General features: G+C 29.7%; 1 protein-coding gene across 1 annotated transcript; it reads right to left on the bottom strand.

Annotated features, from left to right (window-relative positions):
* Positions 1-462: 462 nt before the first annotated feature.
* Positions 463-19,369, bottom strand: LOC139850221 (uncharacterized). Its single transcript, XM_071839807.1, has 4 exons — positions 18,968-19,369; positions 18,811-18,850; positions 956-1,045; positions 463-554 (listed from the first exon to the last, which is right to left on the bottom strand). The coding sequence occupies exons 1-4, from the start codon at positions 19,367-19,369 to the stop codon at positions 463-465; spliced, it is 624 nt and encodes a 207-aa protein (XP_071695908.1).
* Positions 19,370-21,283: the final 1,914 nt, after the last annotated feature.

Raw genomic sequence — 21,283 nt, 5'->3', positions numbered from 1 at the left:
TAATAGTTTACATACCGATAGTTATTTTTTCCAAAAGGTTAGACAAAAAAAAAGTGTTTGTTGCTACAATGGAACACACTCCTTGAAAACACGAGTTGAATGGTACATTATAGAACATCTATATTTGCAACATAAAATATTGTCACCAAACGATTTCCAAATATGAAACACTTTACAAATCAAAATATTCATACCCGAAGCATTGCATTACAAATTCAAAGATCCCATGCTTACATTTTCTTGGCAAACAAAGGCACAAAAACATTTGAGCTAATAATTACCTTGTAGTCATTTCAAAAACACAATATGCACATTAAATGCTTTCTTAATTTTATCAAAAAAATCCAAAACTATTGTGTTACATGAGTGATCCAACACCTTCTGATTCTTATTGAACTGTGAATAATAATCTAACTCACTTTAGCATTTGGATGTGTTGACTCTGTACTCCCAAATCATTTTTTAGGTCATCTTTGTTTCCTCGTGAAGTATATTACTATATGAGTGAACATTTACAGCTACATCCACCAACTCCACTAAAGATATACTACCACCTGCACATGAAACCAAAACGATTAATGATATTGTATTAACCAAAAGATGATTCATAAGAAACACGTAAGTTACCTTAATGTAAGAGCGATTGCATCCTCTTTTATGACAGGTTGATGTTGGAGTAATTACAAACTTGTAAGACTCGGTTCAGTTAATATAGTGAACTATCTTGAGAATGACTTTTTAAAGAAAGTCTAACCTCTTGATTACAAAATTCTTTAAAAACATTCAAAACTAGATAAAAATCTCCATGTAACAACTTATTTAAGGTTTTGATACATAATTCATTTTGTAAGGATGCAAGTATACCAAATCAACTACTTTAAATTTAAATTTGCTTGAATGTTTGGTCCCAACATATCATTAACATAAAATATGTAACAACATATTAAACACATACCATCCATGTTTATTGCAACATGTTCATGAGAAGAACCGATACTACTGTTACTTTCAACAGTTACTGGAAACCACAAAAGGTGACCATCATCTACAATGAAATATATATAGTCAATTGTAACACCGTACTTTTTACATACACATTTTTTTTAAAGACACTCACAGCGGAAGATTTATTAATTTACATATCATATATTAGTACATACTTATATGATTACACAAAATCACAGGTGTTACGTTATTAATACAAACCATTTGACCATATTGTTTATTACAAAACATCAGAGTTATTCACTGTGTCAAACATCTTCACTTGCCTTGCAAAACCCACCAAAAGCTGCTAATCTATACCTGCAAGGCAAAACACTGTAGGGGAATTAGCATAACGCTAAGTGAATGACAATATCTAGGTGGACATCACTACAAGCATCAAGCACAGCTTTAAGGCACTGGTCACTAATCACTTAAAGCCATACACAATAGGACCGGCAACCCATAGCTGATCAAGCTGGAATATACTGATAGTCCACACTACTGAGTCACTGGTATAGTCTTCCAGACGTGACGCACTCATCATCCACACTATACCACTAATCAGTAACACTTGGACCCAATACTATTACCCTAAATACACAAGGTAAATAGCATTGACCTCTTACGTCGCACAAAACACCTCGACGTTCACTGGGTGCGCACATAATCACACATAGTCACTGCACTGGTCACAGACTCATTTCACAGTCTAATTATAAGCATGGTATGGACCACTATACTTGTCACTGTATAATCACATCTATAAAGATAATCCCACTCACCTGGAAGCACAAGTACTCAGTTGTCTTATATCACTGAGCCTTCACCTTTCCGTTTATCACCTGAGAATATCAGTTCTCTAGTTAGTACATTTTTCAATCAAATTACTCATTAGCATAAATATCATAGCAATACAGTAAATGGGTCAGAATTGCACCTGACCCAAACATATAAACACTGTCACTCGCACGGATGAGGTCTCACTCGTGCGACTGACTATGCTCACTCGCACGGGTGAGTATCCTCACTCGCACGACTGACTTATCACTTATACTAGTGATTAACAATCCTACTCATATGGTTTAGTGTCTCACTCATGCGAATGGACACTTCACTCGCACGAGTGAGTGCCTCAGACGCACGGTTGAGCAAGTACAGCAGCACAGTTGCAATTCCAGCTTTTTACATCCAACCTAAAGTTTGATTTAGTGTTTTAAAACCTTATCATTAGATATTATATCTCAAGACGATTCCAACGATAGTTTATTTGTCAAAAACGGAATTACGATTTGAAAGTTACAGCCTTTTTAATTTTACCAAACGCTGACCACTGCTCAACCGCGTGGTTGAGCGGTCAAAAGTGTGGATGCTGATGAACACTTCCAGCTCGCTGTTTTTGAGTTTTTAACACCCAAAACTCGATTTCTGCTTGTTTTGATCAATCCAATGACCCAAGAACACTATATAACACATATATAATCTATTTCTAACCTCAATCAAGCATAACAAACACATTCAAAGCAATAATCAAACATAAAAAGCTTACTTTTCAAACCCACTTAAAACCCATTTCAATTCATCAAAATTTAAGATGTTTACCTTGTTTTGATTATGAAATCACTGAGAATTAGATGCACAAAATCACTATCGTTGGTTTGCACTTTTTGATTTCAAGATTTAGAGAGCAAAAGAGTGTTTAGGGTTTGTATTTTGCTAAAAAAAGCAAGTTATGAACGTACAGTACATATATATGTGTTATTTTAGGTGTCTTCACACTTAGGTAAGCTCTCCCGTCTAACACACGGGTATTTACAAACCCAAAATCTTTAATAACTTATTCATTCTAAGTCCAATTCACAAAAAGAAATATGTTCTGTGACCCTTGTCACAAAACGCACATTATCCCATACCCAATAATTATAAAACACATAATTATTAAAATCACTTTAATAACACAGAAGGGTAAATAGGTCATTACCTACTACGCCTAAAGTGAGGTTGTTACAAATCTACCCCCCTTAAAGGAGATTCCGTCCTCAGAATCTGGTCAAAGTTAAACAACTGAGGGTATCTAGAGGTCATCAACTCCTCGGTCTCCCATGTCAGATTGGTGCCTAAAGTATGCTTCCATTCCACAAGCACCATTGAAATCTCTTTCTTGTGCAACTTAGTCACTTTTCTGTCGACGATCCTCACTGGTTCTTCCACCAATTTCTTACTTGAATCTACCTTCAGATCTTGGAGCGGAAGAATTTAATTTTCATCGTCCACTTTACACTTATGAATATAGCAGATGTTAAACGTGTCATGAATAGCTGCTAACTCCGGAGGGAGATCTAACACTACATTTTGATCGTTCAGCACTTGACGAATTCTAAAAGGACTAATGTATCTCAGAGCTAGGTTTTCCTCGTTTACCGAATCGAATTACACCCTTCCACGGTGACACTTTTAAATACACATGTTCACCCACAGTAAACGTCATTGGTCGTCGACGAGGATCTGCATACATCTTTTGTCAATCTCTAGCAGCTTTCAGCTTTTCACGTGCGATAGCCTCTTTTTCTGCAGTCTGCTGCACAATTTCTGGACCCGCAAACTGTTTCTCACCTGCCTCCAACCAACACGATGGAGTTTGACACTTTCTACCATACAACATTTCATACGGCGGCATGCCAATACTTGAATGATAGGAGTTGTTCATGAGACGACCCGTCCTAATCCATAAGGATGAATACAATAACATATGATTACATTGCGAGGTATTTGACCTTTATATGATACATTTTACAAACATTGCATTCATTTTAAAAGACAAAATTTCATTACATCGAAAGTTGATAGGCATGCATACCATTTCATAATATCCAACTATAAATGACCTAATCTGTCATTTGCTTAATTATAATCTTTAATGAATGCAACGTCTTTTGAAATAGGCCATGAATGACTCCAAGTAATATCTTTAAAATGAGCAAATGCACAGCGGAAGATTTTTTTCAATCCTGAGAATAAACATGCTTTCAAGTGTCAATCAAAAGTTTGGTGAGTTCATTAGTTTATCGTAATCAATCATTTCCATAATTTTAATAAACCACAAGATTTCATTTATTCAATAATCATACACTCGCAAGTGTTTAAAATTCATTCATATGGATTGAATACCTGGTAACCGATATTAACAAAATGCATCTAGAATATCCCCAAACATATAAACATCGAAGTACTAAAGCAGTTTAAATTCTCTGACGGGCGCGTGTCAAAGCCCATAGATCTATCTTTAGGATTCGCGTCAATTGGTGGCAATTATAATAAACACCAATTCTTAGGCTACCAAGTTCAACATGGGCAATATCCGGTATAACAATTCAACCATAGAATGTAGTTTCGATTACTTGTGTCTATTTCGTCAAACATTTATAAAAACACATGTATTCTAAGTTCCAAAAATATATATTACAAAAGCATTTAAAAAGGGAGTAAATGAAACTCACAATACTGTATTTCGTAGTAATAATGCATATGATGGCATTGAACAAGTGCAAGGTTGGCCTCGGATTCACGAACCTATATTAATTATATATATTTATATGTTGGTCAATATCTGTCTAACAATTTAGGTTAAGTCGTAGTGTATCACAATCCTAATGCTCAAGACTGATATGCAAAAGTCAACAAAAGTCAACTTGACCCAAAATGACTTCCAAAATCTATACATGATTATTATATAACTTAAATATAGTCGTTTTAAATATATTTAACAGATTTTATTAGAGTAAATAATATAAATCATTTATTAATAAATAAAAATTTATATTAAAATTTATATATAAAAACATACTTTTATATATCTTAAGTAATAAAATTTATAAAGTTCACTTAATATCATAAAAATATAGTGGTATGTATTATTAATGTAATTATATTACATGTTGTAAAATACCCTTGTATCACATATCCATTTGATAAAATGATATTGATAATAATAATAATAATAAGTAAAAGTTGTATTATTTTGTAATAATAATAATAATTATTATTATTCTACTAATAATAACAATATTTATATTTATTAATGATGATATTAATTATGATAAAATGATAATTCTAATCATGATAATTTTAACAATAACAATACATTTAATATTAACAGTAATAATAATAATATTTTATAAAAATAATAGTTCTATTCAAAATGATAATTTTTAATAATAATAATACTAAAATGATAATAATAATGATATTTTATAATAACATTGATATTTCTATTAAAATGATAATTTTAGTAAAAATGATAGTTTTAATATTAATAATACTTTTAATAATAATAATAATAATAATGATAAAAATAATGAAAATGATATTTTTATTTAAATCAGTATCTTACAATATTTTAATTTCATCATTTATTATAATGTATTAATGATAAAAATTTTGTTAATATATAGTAAAAATATATAGTAAAAATATATTTTTATATAGTAAGCATTATAATTTGTATAATGTTCACATAATATCTTTTTAATGATAAAAATGTATGTATCATAAATATATATTTGTATCAAGTATTTATTTGATTAAATAATATAATATTGATAATAATAATAATGAACCAAAAGTTGTATTATTTTATAATAATAATAATATTAATTATTTTAATAATAATAGTAGTAGTAATAATAATAATAATAATAATAATAATAATAATAATAATAATAATAATAATAATAATAATAATAATAATAATAATAATAATAACAATATTTATATTTACTAATGATAATAATAATTTTGATAACAAGTAATAATCTTTTATAGTAATACAAATGTCATAATAATATTACTAATAATGATAAAAGTAATGAAAACAATATTTTTTATCTAAATCATAATCTTAACAATAATTTAACTGAATCATGATACTTATACTCATTATTTTCTAATCGACTTGTTTAATAGCTTTTAGTCCTCTTTTATATCGTATTCATAATAATGATAATAATAGTAATCATAATAATTAGATGATATTAATATTAGTTTTAATGATAATGATACTAATATGTATTATAAAAATATCAATGATAATACTAATAATAATAATAATAATAATAATAATAATAATAATAATAATAATAATAATAATAATAATAATAATAATAATAATAATAATAACCTTAATGGTAATAACGATAGTAATAACAATAACAATCATAATACTTATATTAATAACGATAATAATAATAATAATAATAATAATAATAATAATAATAATAATAACGACGATAATAACGACGATAGTAATAATAATAATCATTTTAATAATAATAATAATACTAAAATTAATAATAATTCAGTTGACCATATCTTTTAATCCGTTCATCGAAACCATAAGCTTTCTAAATGAAAAGTTATTAACTTTTCGCCAGTTTTTCAACGACATGCATATCATATACCTTATCTCAGTCGCATATGTATCAAATTCGTGATTTATCATAAACTATATATTGACGAAATAAAATATACAAGCATGCAAAATCATAAGTACTCAAGAACTAGTCAGGGATACACTATTAATATATAAAAGATAAGATATGAGTGCTCACGTATCAATATTGAGATTCAATATTGCAGGAAGGTACGTAGACACAACGGAGATGATAAACACTAGTTTGACCTCATGAGCATACCCCCCGAAGAATACCCATAACCTCCATAACTATAACCCATGTTTTCCTTAGCTCTATCCCGTTCGAAAAATCCATTTTGAAATAATACGCTCATAACCTCGTCGTAGTATTTTATGTATACCAATAATATCTTGAAATAATACTGAGTAAATATATATATGTAAATTGATTGAGAGAGTTTAGAGAAATATATTTCAAGTTTCTATGAAATAATGAAACCTATTGAATTCTATTTATAATAGATTTTTGAATTATTAAAGTGAATTATTAAAGTATGAATTATTAAAGTGAATTATTAAAGTATGAATTATTAAAGTGAATTATTAAAGTTAAAGTAAAGTAAAAGTAAAGTAAAGGTAAATTTAAAGTATAGTAAAAGTATAAAACTGTGTACGTATAATACGCGTATAAATATATATATAATATTAATTTAAATCGTTATATATATTAAATAAAATAAAATATAAATATCGTTAACTTTATCATACTAGTTAAGTAATGAGTTGTCAAAAGTGGTTCTAGATATTTATAAAAGTTATATACGTTTTAATAATAAAGTTCTTTTTAAACTGAAAACGTTTTTGTACGTTTGAAACTAAATCAAATAAATATGATAATTTTGTTTTCCAAAACTAAATATATTTAAGAATCATTTTGTTAAAAGGTTAAAATAATGGAAATCGATATATCATAAAACGTTTTAGGAAAGTAGAATTTTATATATTCATAATAGATTTCAAGTTTTTAAATTACAGTTTGTTGGTGAAGTGTGAGGTAAAGTCCAATGGTTAATATAAACGTATGAAATCATCTTAATGTAAAATGTCAAATGGGTTTATCTAATCGACGAACCTTATCCTAGTTATTTATTCTATAAGATCAATCATTATGAAAGCTAAATAATTAACTTATCAAAAGACATGAGGAAATTATTGTAAAGTATGTATTGGAGATCAAATAGGAATTTACACTAACTTTTGTCTAACACTCATTAATTGACACTTTGTTCTTTCTTGTGAATCACTTTACCATTTATTCCGAATATTGTTAAAAAAGAAATGTTTCCTAAATCAAAGTGGACCTCTCAACAAAGACTCGTAATCATACAATGTATCTGATAAATCAATCATTTGATATTATCTTCTAATTCCATCGATAAACATTTTGAAACAAATACGTTCATGTAAAATGAATGTATAAACACAGTTTAAAATTTTTGAGATTCAATATTACAGAATTTGCTTATCGTGTCGGAAATATATAAAGATTAAAGTTTAAATTTGGTCAGAAATTTCTGGGTTGTCACAGTACCTACCCGTTAAAGAAATTTCGTCCCTGAAATTTGATCGAGGTCGTCATGGATAACAATTAGAATGTTTTCATGACAAAAATGAGTTGATAAATAGAATTTTATCATCATTGAGTAATATGGATAAAACAATCCGTTTATGTGAAGAGTATGAGTGAAGATATCACAAAGGAGTGAAATTAGTAAATGTAGATTCGTCATATCTTTTGACGTAGATAGGATTGATTTCCGGAAGTTAAGGGATATAGAGAAAATCTGCATAATAAGATTTGGTTCTTCGGTAATCAAGGAAATTAGGATCCGCCTTAAATGCGATCATCTCTTTATCGAATATATTACTATAAATCCACCCCTTTCGTTTCCTTACAACTCACACCTTCTATTCTTTCTATCTTAATTCATACTTTAAAGCATGCTCCATCTGGTTCTGATTCTTGATATACTCTTAACTTTCATATCTGTCATTCTTCTTTTTCATCTACCGTCAGAAGAATCTATTTATTTCTACTATACACTTGGTTTTATAGTGTTTTTAGTTCTCCCGTGTCTTTATATTGTTATATGCATTAATATATATGGTTTGTAATTTCTGGATTGTTGTTGGGCTTTATATCTTCCTTAATATTTCAAAGCCCCTGCTTCTGTCTTCTATAATCATTGTCATCCACAGTTAATGCTCTCTCCTATTTGCTACGATATATACTCTCATTTTTTTATTTCGGAGCTTCATTCTTTTGTTTTCTCTTCCCGACTTTAAGTCAAGCGAATAATGGTCCATAATTCGTAGATATGAATTTCGAAATGAACATAGTTAATGTTCTAAGAAAGAAATGGTAATAGCACGATCTTGATTGATTAAATTACCAGAAAGTCACGGAAAAGACAGAATCATCAAGAAAATATTTTCTTGATATTTTTAGAGGTTAAATAGAATGAAAGAGTTATGTAACATGGCACATGATAACGTTATGGTCTGTGAATCATCATGTTTCATTTTTAAACTCATCATGACTTACTGTAATATAATCACGTTGATCAAGTGTCATTATATTATTCTAATTCATGCTTCAGTTCCCAACACTACTTCAAAAACATTCATATTTTAAACTCGAACGTTTCAGAATTTAGAAACTAAAATAGTTTCTTTTTTGATGTAGCACAGATATGGCAAAGAGATAAATAATCTCAGATAAGAATAGTTATGAATATATCTTCAGAATTATCGAAGATATTTATAATGAAAGATTCGATGATGTTTTAGAATTTTAAAATATCTGGAATCAAAGGATGATGCGGAAAATTTGTCTGTGAAGGTTTCGAATAAGGAGTAAGGTGTTTGCTAATGATTTCAGCGGACACTGAATCATTTGGATTCTTTGAAGGTAGATTTCGTCCTTGTGATTTGTCCACAGCCTCCTTCATGGTTTGCTCAATCCGTTTTCCAGTTCCAAACCTTCTCTTTTTCTGAGCTTTTCCAACACATTATTCTTTATCATTAAACTTTTGACAGTTACGGTTGTCTATAGTTTCTTCTGCTTCATTTAGCCTTTTCAATCTTCGGAGAACTAGTTTCCAGTTTAGGGCGTTTTTCAGAAACTTCACATTCGCAGTATATAAGTCTAGGAGATAGACGTTATATGTACACATATAATTGTTGGCGTCGACATGCTGCGAGATTTCAAAATACTGATTGCTGAATCCCAGTAATTGGTATGACAATTCTTGTTACAAGATGCGGATGAGTAAATTATGGGGTTTCGATAAATATAATGATTTTTCGGAAAGTCAAAGATCAGTGAAGTTATTGGTAAGTTTATTGCTAATGTGGTGGAACATAAACGGCTCCCCTGTAACGATGGTGAAAGAGCAACGTATATATCGAGGTTATAATAAGACTGTTTCAACTGAAAAGTCGAGGTTGACTTGTTGGAGCTGTGACAAAACTGACTACTTTGAAAAAGAATTGAAAAGTTATTTTAGCTAATAAATTCCAAAGGGTCTAACACGGATACGTGTTAAACTATGACTTTGGTTTCGAGGGTTTTTCAGGTACAAGACTGTGGGTAACATGTGGTTGGATCATCATCTCGATTGTTCATTATTTGAAGTGTCTTCGGAAATTTCGATGGGTTTGAACACATATTGTAATCGTTAGTATACATATGATGTTCTGGGATTTTGGCTGATACAATTATTTTTCTGAGTTCTATGAATAGAAATGATGTTTTAGCACAGTTTTGAAGTCAAAGTATAGCTTTGAAAGATGTAAGAATCTAAGGGTGATATCTTCTGTTAAATCTTAACTTGGATTTTGATTTGTCAAAATCAGAATACGTAATCAAATTTGGATGAGAATGGTTGTTTTGATTTTTATAAAAGAATGTATATTCTTGTGAAAGTAGTGAGTATAGTTGGTGATTGCTAAACCAAATCCGAAGAATGTAATATATTAATTGTGAATTTATATATCTTTCGGGTATTACCTACCCGTTAAAAAAATTTCACAATTAATATTTTGTACAAAAGAATTTTATTACAGTCTTTACGAAAATATATATGTGTGTATTTTCCTCAGATGTAACATAGATTTAATGAGTTAATATTAAATTAAACTCATTTGATTTACGGTTGAAACTAGAATTGAATAATCCCTAAAAACTTTAGAAATTACATAACTTTTACGGAGTATTTCTTCAATGAAATTGAAATTATGAATCAATACTTCGTTATTTATTGATGCATGATGTTGGTGTTCGTGGAATTCTTGTGAACTTTGCAAGGTACGAATGATGTTATCTGAAAAGTTTCGAGTACATCGATGATGAAAGTGTAAAATCAAACATATATTTGAATAATACACTTGATTTATTATGAAATGGAATTCATTGAATTGAAACAGAGATTATAGTTAACGATGATTAAGTCGTTAATAGAAAGATTATAGCATATTAGTAATATGAATTTAGCTGGGTAGTATCTACCCTTTTTCAATTCATACATAATAGCTTAGTACGAAAAGATTTATGATGGTTTCAAAATTTATATATATAAGATATACATATAAATTCTTCAGAGGAATTGAGTTAATACTTCATAATTTGTTGATACACTATAATTGTTGTTGATTCGTAATAATGTCCACAATGATTCTTGAACTGGCGGAGTTTGTGATGTTATAGGTGCCGCTGATTCTGACGATGCTGACGGCACTGACTGTGCTGGTGATGCTAACGGTACTGTTGATGCTGCTGGTAAAACAAATCTAGCTTGTAAATCACCCATCATTCTTGTCAGGGTTTCTATTCTTCCTTCTATCATTTTGGTTCATTCATCTAATTTATGGTTAGGGCTAGAATAGATAATCTCTAAGACTTTGGAGATTACATAATTGCTGCGGAATGTTTCTCCAATGAAGTTATGAATCAATACTTCATCGGTCATTGTTGTTGGTACTCTTTGTTATCTACGGTGCGTATGCCGTTGATGTTCGAGGTACAGATTGTGATGTCTAGGTGTGGGATGCGGATGTTGTCGTTGGTGGTGGTAATGATACCATTGGTGTTGATGATGGTGGTGTTGTTGATGCCGGTGTTGATGCTGGTGCTTGTAACCTTTGAACCATATTCTCCAAGACCACTACTCGAGCGCGAAGTTCGTTAACTTCTTCTATTACATCGGGGTGATTGTCGGTTCGGACGAGCGAATGAATAAGATCTAGAATTTGAGATAATATGTAGTCGTGATGAGATACTCTGGAAATGAGAGAGAAAATGGTGTCTCGGACAGGTTCGCCGGTAAGTGCTTCAGGTTCTTCGTCCAGAGGGTAATGTGGTGGATGGAAGGGATCACCTTCTTCTTGTCTCCAATGATTTAGTAGACTACGAACCCATCCCCAATTCATCCAGAATAGATGATGGCTAATTGGTTGATCCATTCCGGTTACACTACTTTCGGAGCTCGAGTGAAACTCCATATCGGAATTCGAGGGACTCGAACTAGTGGAGAGTTCCATTTCGTACGATTAATAAAGGATTTTTTTATATGAAATAATTTACGGTTATCGGATGATATTCTAAGACAAAATTGCTGAAATAGTCCCTGTGGTTTGTACCAAAATGCTGGTTTAGTCCCTGTGCTTTTTTTTGATGGATTTGGTCCCGGTGGTTTATAAAAGTTGCTGATTTAGTCCCTCTGACCGACGGCCGTCAAAAAAGGCCGTTAACTCCAGTCATGTGCCAGACATGTGAGGGTATTTTCGTCAGTTTCCTTTATTTATTTACAATATTGCTGAAATGGTCCCTGTGGTTTATAACAATGTTGCTGAATTGGTCCCTGTGGTTTGTACCAAGAAATAATAATGGAAACTACCTTAAAGGCTTTCCTAAAAAAATGCCATGAACAAGGCTCAAACCCGTGACCTCTCGAATACCCGTCAACACCCTAAACCATGTAACCATTTCTATTTTTCCTGATTAACATCCCACCTATATTTATTTATCACGTTCCTTCATGCTTCCCCTTTCTTCTCCAACTCAGAAATCAATTGACCAGAGAACCAACCAAAATCATTACAGCTAATTCAGTTTGGTTTATGTTTTGGAATTGAAACATAAACGATCATGATGTGTTTGGATTTGGTTAAATAACAGAAAGAAAGAAAATAAAATAAAACTGCAGCAGACACTTTATGAACACGGAGAACATAATTTTTGGTTTTGAAATTGAGATTGTTTTAGACCACGACTTCAACATGAAATAAGTATAAAATCGTTACTGGAAACTTTCTCCATCATCAATTTAACTTAAAACATCAAGACGTGTTCGAATTTCCTCAAGAACAAATTAGTTGACTTTTGAAAATATAACTTTGACTCTTAAATTGGAACGCGATAGAAAGAATTAGGTTTTGAAAACTTGCAGATAGTTTAAATGGACAATTCCTAACACTACCACATTAATACATTTTGAATTTATTTTCGAATTCGAGATTTTGGAATTTTGAACTCAAGAACAGGGTATATCTGGGTTTCCTTCTGTTGTTAGGTTTTCAATTCAGATTTATATCTATTTAATCGATATATAGTTTTAATCAAATCAAATAGATGTGTTTACTTGTTAAGCATATAGTGGATTTAATTTTAATTTTGGTGTGTTTGATTTTACATATTAATTAAAGTGTTTGAAGAAAAAAAAAACTTAGGGTTTGTTCATATTTTTTGCGGATAAAGATGAAGGTGAGGAAGATAAAAATTTTGGGGATAAAGATTTCAGCAATTTTGTTACAAACCACAGGGACCAATTCAGCAACTTTATTACAAACCACAGGGACCATTTCAGCAATATTGTAAATAAATGAAAGAAACTGACGAAAATACCCTCACATGTCTGGCACATGACTGGAGTTAACGGCCTTTTTCAACGGCCGTCGGTCAGAGGGACTAAATCAGCAACTTTTATAAACCACCGGGACCAAATCCATCAAAAAAAAGCACAGGGACTAAACCAGCATTTTGGTACAAACCACAGAGACTATTTCAGCAATTTTGTCATATTCTAATTACCTAGAATATCTATATATATAGAACAAAAGATTTCGTAGATTACGGAGTAATTTACGGAATATGCCAGGCAAAGTTTACAGTAACAGATACGTTATGATACGAATTAGCAGATACGATAATATATGAATTTTGTCTATACACTATCTATGCAATGAATGCAGTAAGACGCGTTTAGACTTAAGATGATAAGCAGGTAATTTCCAACAAAAATGATAAGCAAAACTTTTGGCATGCAGACACGGTCGAAGTCCAGACTCATTAATGCATCTTAATATCTATCAGTTAGACACACTAATGCAAGACCTGGTTCGCTAAGATCACCGCTCTGATACCACATGAGACGACCCGTCCTAATTCATAAGGACGAATACAATAACATATGATTACATTGCGAGGTATTTGACCTCTATATGATACATTTTACAAACATTGCATTCATTTTAAAAGACAAACTTTCATTACATCGAAAGTTGATAGGCATGCATATCATTTCATAATATACAACTATAAATGACCTAATCTGTCATTTGCTTAATTATAATCTTTAATGAACTCAACGACTTGAATACAACGTCTTTTGAAATAGGCCATGAATGACTCCAAGTAATATCTTTAAAATGAGCAAATGCACAGCGGAAGATTTCTTTCAATCCTGAGAATAAACATGTTTTCAAGTGTCAACCAAAAGGTTGGTGAGTTCATTAGTTTATCGTAATCAATAATTTCCATGATTTTAATAGACCACAAGATTTCTTTTATTCAATAATCATACACTCGCAAGTGTTTAAAATTCATTCATATGGATTGAACACCTGGTAACCGACATTAACAAAATGCATCTAGAATATCCCCAAACATATAAACATCGAAGTACTAAAGCAGTTCAAATTCTCTGACTGGGGCGTGTCAAAGCCCATAGATCTATCTTTAAGATTCGCGTCAATTGGTGGCAATTATAATAAACACCAATTCTTAGGCTACCAAGTTCAACAAGGGCGATATCCGGTATAACAATTCAACCATAGAATGTAGTTTCGATTACTTGTGTCTATTTCGTCAAACATTTATAAAAACGCATGTATTCTCAGTTCCAAAAATATATATTGCTAAAGCATTTAAAAAGGGAGCAAATGAAACTCACAATACTGTATTTCGTAGTAATAATGCATATGATGGCATTGAACAAGTGCAAGGTTGGCATCAGATTCACAAACCTATATTAATTATATATATTTATATATTGGTCAATATCTGTCTAACAATTTAGGTCAAGTCGTAGTGTATCACAATCCTAATGCTCGAGACTGATATGCAAAAGTCAACAAAAGTCAACTTGACCCAAAATGACTTCCAAAATCTATACATGATTATTATATAACTTAAATATAGTCGTTTTAAATATATTTAACAGATTTTATTAGAGTAAATAATATAAATCGTTTATTAATAAATAAAAATTTATATTAAAATTTATATATAAAAACATATTTTTATATTTCTTAAGTAATAAAATTTATAAAGTTCACTTAATATCATAAAAATATAGTGGTATGTATTATTAATGTAATTATATTACATGTTGTAAAATACCCTTGTATCACATATCCATTTGATAAAATGATATTGATAATAATAATAATAATAATAAGTAAAAGTTGTATTATTTTGTAACAATAATAATAATAATTATTATTCTACTAATAATAATAACAATATTTATATATTCATTAAGGATGATATTAATTATGATAAAATGATAATTCTAATCATGATAATTTTAACAATAACGATACTTTTAATATTAACAGTAATAATAATAATATTTTATAAAAATAATAGTTCTATTCAAAATGATAATTTTTAATAATAATAATACTAAAATGATAATAATAATGATATTTTATAATAACATTGATATTTCTATTAAAATGATAATTTTAGTAAAAATGATAGTTTTAATATTAATAATACTTTTAATAATAATAATAATGATAAAAATAATGAAAATGAAATTTTTATATAAATCAGTATCTTACAATATTTTAATTTCATCATTTATTATAATGTATTAATGATAAAAATATATGTTAATATATAGTAAAAATATATAGTAAACATATATTTTTATATCGTAAGTATTATAATTTGTATAATGTTCACATAATATCTTTTTAATGATAAAAATGTATGTATCATAAATATATATTTGTATTAAGTATTTATTTGATTAAATAATATAATATTGATAATAATAATAATAATGAACCAAAAGTTGTATTATTTTATAATAATAATAATATTAATTATTTTAATAATAATAGTAATAATAATAATAATAATAATAATAATAATAATAATAATAATAATAATAATAATAATAATAATAATAATAATAATAACAATATTGATATTTACTAATGATAATAATAATTTTGATAACAAGTAATAATCTTTTGTAGTAATACTAATGTCATAATAATATTACTAATAATGATAAAAATAATGAAAACAATATTTTTATCTAAATCATAATCTTAACAATAATTTAACTGAATCATGATACTTATACTCATTATTTCCTAATCGACTTGTTTAATAGCTTTTAGTCCTCTTTTATATCGTATTCATAATAATGATAATTATAGTAATCATAATAATTAGATGATATTAATATTAGTTTTAATGATAATGATACTAATAATTATTATAATAATATCAATGATAATACTAATAATTATAATAATAATAATAATAATAATAATAATGATGATAATATTAATAATAACCTTAATGGTAATAACGATAGTAATAACAATAACAATCATAATACTTATATTAATAACGATAATGATATTAATAATAATAATAATAATAATAATAATAATAATAATAATAATTAAATAATAATAATAATGACGATAATAACGACGATAGTAATAATAATAATCATTTTAATAATAATAATACTAAAATTAATAATAATTCAGTTGACTATATCTTTTAATCTGTTCATCGAAACCATAAGCTTTCTAAATGAAAAGTTATTAATTTTTCGCCAGCTTTCCAACGACATGCATATCATATACCTTATCTCAGTCGCATATGTATCAAATTCGTAATTTATCATAAACTATATATTGACGAAATAAAATTTACAAGAACGCAAAATCATAAGTACTCGAGCACTAGTCAGGGATACACTATTAATATATAAAAGATAAGATATGAGTGCTCACGTATCAATATTGAGATTCAATATTGCAGGAAGGTACGTAGACGCAACGAAGATGATAAACACTAGTTTGACCTCACGAGCATACCCCCCGAAGAATACCCATAACCTCCATAGCTATAACCCATGTTTTCCTTAGCTCTATCCCATTCGAAAAGTCCATTTTGAAATAATACGCTCATGACCTCGTCGTAGTATTTTATGTATACCAATAATATCTTGAAATAATACTGAGTAAATATATATATGTAAATCGATTGAGAGAGTTTAGAGAAATATATTTCAAGTTTCTATGAAATAATGAAACATATTGAATTCTATTTATAATAGATTTTTTAATTATTAAAGTATGAATTATTAAAGTGAATTATTAAAGTATGAATTATTGAAGTTAAAGTAAAGTAAAGGTAAATTTAAAGTATAGTAAAAGTATAAAACTGTGTACGTATAATACGCGTTTAAATATATATATAATATTAATTTAAATCATTATATATATTTAATAAAATAAAATATAAATATCGTTATCTTTATCATACTGGTTAAGTAATGAGTTGTTAAAAGTGGTTCTAGATATTTATAAAAGTTATATACGTTTTAATAATAAAGTTCTTTTTAAACTGAAAACGTTTTTGTACGTTTGAAATTAAATCAAATAAATATGATAATTTTGTTTTCCAAAACTAAATATATTTAAGAATCATTTTATTAAAAGGTTAAAATAATGGAAATCGTTATATCATAAAACGTTTTAGAAAAGTAGAATTTTATATATTCATAATAGGTTTCAAGTTTTTAAATTACAGTTTGTTGGTGAAGTGTGAGGTAAAGTCCAATGGTTAATATAAACGTATGAAATCATCTTAATGTAAAATGTCAAATGGGTTTATCTAATCGACGAACCTTATCCTAGTTATTTATTCTATAAGATCAATCATTATGAAAGCTAAATAATTAACTTATCAAAAGACACGAGGAAATTATTGTAAAGTATGTATTTGGAGATCAAATAGGAATTTACACTAACTTTTGTCTAACACTCGTTAATTGACACTTTGTTCTTTCTTGTGAATCACTTTACCATTTATTCCGAATATTGTTAAAAAGGAAAGGTTTCCTAAATCAAAGTGGACCTCTCAACAGAGACTCGTAATCATACAATGTATCTGATAAATCAATCATTTGATATTATCTTCTAAATCCATCGATAAACATATTGAAACAAATACGTTCATGTAAGGTATTATACATTTAATACTTTGTTAATATTCTCAAGTTATAATATATATATATATATATATATATATATATATATATATATATATATATATATATATATATATATATATATATATATATATATATATATAATCACATCCATTTATATAATGGTTCGTGAATCATTGAAATTTGGTCAAGGTTAAATGAATGTATGAACACAGTTTAAAATTTTTGAGATTCAACATTACAGACTTTGCTTATCGTGTCGGAAACATATAAAGATTAAAGTTTAAATTTGGTCGGAAATTTTCGGGTTGTCACAGTTGTAAGCAAATTCGATCAATGGCAGATGATAATCCCACGATACACCATACTCTAATACACAAGCTCTTAACATATCCTCTAAATTCTGAATAGTTCGTTCACTTTGACCGTCAGTCTGAGGATGGTAAGCTGTACTAAGGTTGACACGAGTACCCAAATTTTCTTGTAAACAATTCCAGAAACTAGACACAAATCGGGAATCTCTATCTGACACAATAGACAACGGTATCCCATGTCGTGATACTATTTCATTTAGGTGCAACTGGGCTAATTTGGTCAACGAAGTTGTTTCACTAATAGCTAGAAAATGCGCACTTTTGGTTAAACGGTCCACTATTACCCAAATCATGTCATTTCCTTTCTGGGTTCTGGGTAGTTTTGTCATAAAATCCATGGTGATATGTTCCCATTTTCACTCTGGAATCTCTAATTTACGCAAAGACCCATACGGTTTCTGGTGTTCTGCTTTCACTTGGGCGCAAATATGACATTTTTCCACGTATTGCGCGATGTCTGCTTTCATAGTTGGCTACCAATATAACACTTTCAGATCATGGTACATTTTTGTACTACCGGGATGCATGGATAATCTCGATTTATGTACTTCATTTAAGATTAAATCCCTCAATCCTCTAAGTAATGGCACCCAAACTCGTTCACGATAAGTCTTTAATCCTCGAGAATCATTCATCAATTCTTCTTTTCTTTTCACCATTAACTCAGATTTCAAATGTTCATCTTGCAATGCTTCGAGTTGAGTTATTTTTAGTCGATCCACTAAATCAGACACAATCTCAATTCGCATAAACTTTACACTGTCAGCGGATTTCTTATGACTTAACGCATCAACCACAACGTTTGCCTTGCCAGGATGATATCTGATCTCACAGTCGTAATCCTTAATTAGTTCTTGCCACTGTCTCTGACGCATGTTCATTTCTTTCTGCGAAAAGATATACTGTAAACTTTTATGATTGGTGCAGATAACACAGTGCGTACCATAAAGATAATGTCTCCACAACTTTAAACCAAACACTACTGTAGCCATTTCTAAGTCGTGTGCTGGGTAATTCTTTTCACTTGGTTTTAACTGTCAAGACGCATACGCAATTACACGATCTCTTTGCATTAATACACAGCCCAAACCAGATAAAGACGCATCGCAATACACAACGAAGTCTTCGGATCCCTCAAGTAAGGCTAACACTGGTGCTTTACACAATAAACTTTTCAAGGTCTGAAATGCAGTTTCTTGTTCATTACCTCACTAAAAAGACATATCCTTTCTAGTTAACTTTGTTAAAGAACATGTAATCTTTGAAAAATCTTTAATGAATCGTCGGTAGTAACCGGACAATCCTAGAAAACTCTTGATTTCTATTAGATTCTTTGGTGAATTCCAATTCATTACAGCTTCAATTTTAGATGGATCCACTTTTATACCTTCTACACAGATAATATGACCCAAAAATTGAACTCCACGTAACCAGAACTCACACTTTGAAAACTTTGCATACAATTGTTCACATTTCAAAAGTTCCAACACTTGTCTTAAATGCTCAGCGTGCTCGGATTCGGTTTTGGAGTACACTAAGATGTCATCAATGAACACGATAATAAACTTATCCAAAAACGGTTTACACACCCTATTCATGAGATCCATGAAAATTGCTGGAGTGTTGGTTAACCCAAACAGCATCACTAAGAACTCATAATGACCATAACGAGTACGAAATGCAGTCTTAGGAATGTCAAATTCAGCAACACGAACCTGGTGATATCCCGAACGTAGATCTATTTTCGAAAAGAACGAAGCTCCTTGAAGCTGATCAAATAAGTCATCTATTCTAGGAAGAGGATACTTATTCTTCTGTGACGATCGCTCCAAATCCATATGGACAAACACGTCATTCATCGATTTCATTACGAGGTATTTGACCTCTATATGATACGTTTTGTAAACATTGCATTCTTTTGAAAAGGCACACCATAAATGAATATTTAAATCAAAGGTTTTCGACATCTGATGATTTCTACATATAGACAATCACCGTAAATAATAGTTTACAATAGTACTTCCGTTGACAATGCAGTCAAAATAAGATACATGGTGATGATTTTGTGAATGCAACGTTTCCTTGAAAAATATGCCATGTACGACTCCATGCACATAGCTTGTCTAACATATAAGCAAACAGCGGAAGACTTCTAGGGAACATGAGAATAAACATGCTAACAAGTGTCAACACAAAGGTTGGTGAGTTCATAGTTTTAATGTTGCGCATAATCTGTATATAAAGGTGGATCACAAGATTTCAGTTGTTCAATCCAGAAACATTTATCAAAATATTCTACGAAATTGAGCACCCTGGTAACTAAACTTTAACGTTATAATAAGTACCCCTGTTTTAACATACATGCAACCAACATGTACAATACACGCAATCCAACGTGTACTAAACTCAAATAGCATATGTCTGTTTTATAGTTCAGGATAGGGTCTCTATACCTGGAACAGACGGGGATGTCAAGCCCTATGGATCCATATACAACTACTCGCGCCCACCAGTTCTTATAACTGGCAGTTACTAGTTACCAAAGCTAAGGGATTTTCGGTTCAAACTCAGTGTAGAATTTAGTATGTACTTGTATCCATTGCGTTTAAAATAAAGTGCATGTATTCTCAGCCCAAAAAATATAGATTGCAAAAGCAATTAAAAAGGGAGCAAATGAAACTCACGCATATAAATCTAGTATTTTCAGTATTTATAAACAGTCGCATGTATTCTCAGCCCAAAAATATATTGAGTAAAAGGGATCATATGAAACTCACCTTAGCAGCATATAAAGTCGTTCACCAAAATGTGATCGAAACTCGGATTACCAATTAATCGTAGATCTCAACCTAGAGAACATATGTTGGTCAATAAATGTCTATCAAGCTAGGTCAAGTCATAGTGTA

The sequence above is a fragment of the Rutidosis leptorrhynchoides genome, chromosome 5 (genome assembly GCF_046630445.1).
Source record: "Rutidosis leptorrhynchoides isolate AG116_Rl617_1_P2 chromosome 5, CSIRO_AGI_Rlap_v1, whole genome shotgun sequence".
NCBI classification, from domain to species: Eukaryota; Viridiplantae; Streptophyta; class Magnoliopsida; order Asterales; family Asteraceae; genus Rutidosis; species Rutidosis leptorrhynchoides.
Note: the sequence above shows the minus strand (reverse complement) of the source record. Positions and strands in the feature narration are given on the sequence as shown.

What these genes read in the sequence shown, in the direction of transcription:
- LOC139850221 (XM_071839807.1), bottom strand. Translation starts at nt 19,369, where the DNA reads ATGGCTACAGTAGTGTTTGGTTTAAAGTTGTGGAGACATTATCTTTAT. An exon ending in CGCGCAATACGTGGAAAAAT is followed by an intron (nt 1,046 to 18,810) that starts GTCATATTTGCG and finishes ATTTCATTGTAG; the next exon opens with ATGATGGTCACCTTTTGTGG. An exon ending in TGTTGCAATAAACATGGATG is followed by an intron (nt 555 to 955) that starts GTATGTGTTTAA and finishes TTTCATGTGCAG; the next exon opens with GTGGTAGTATATCTTTAGTG.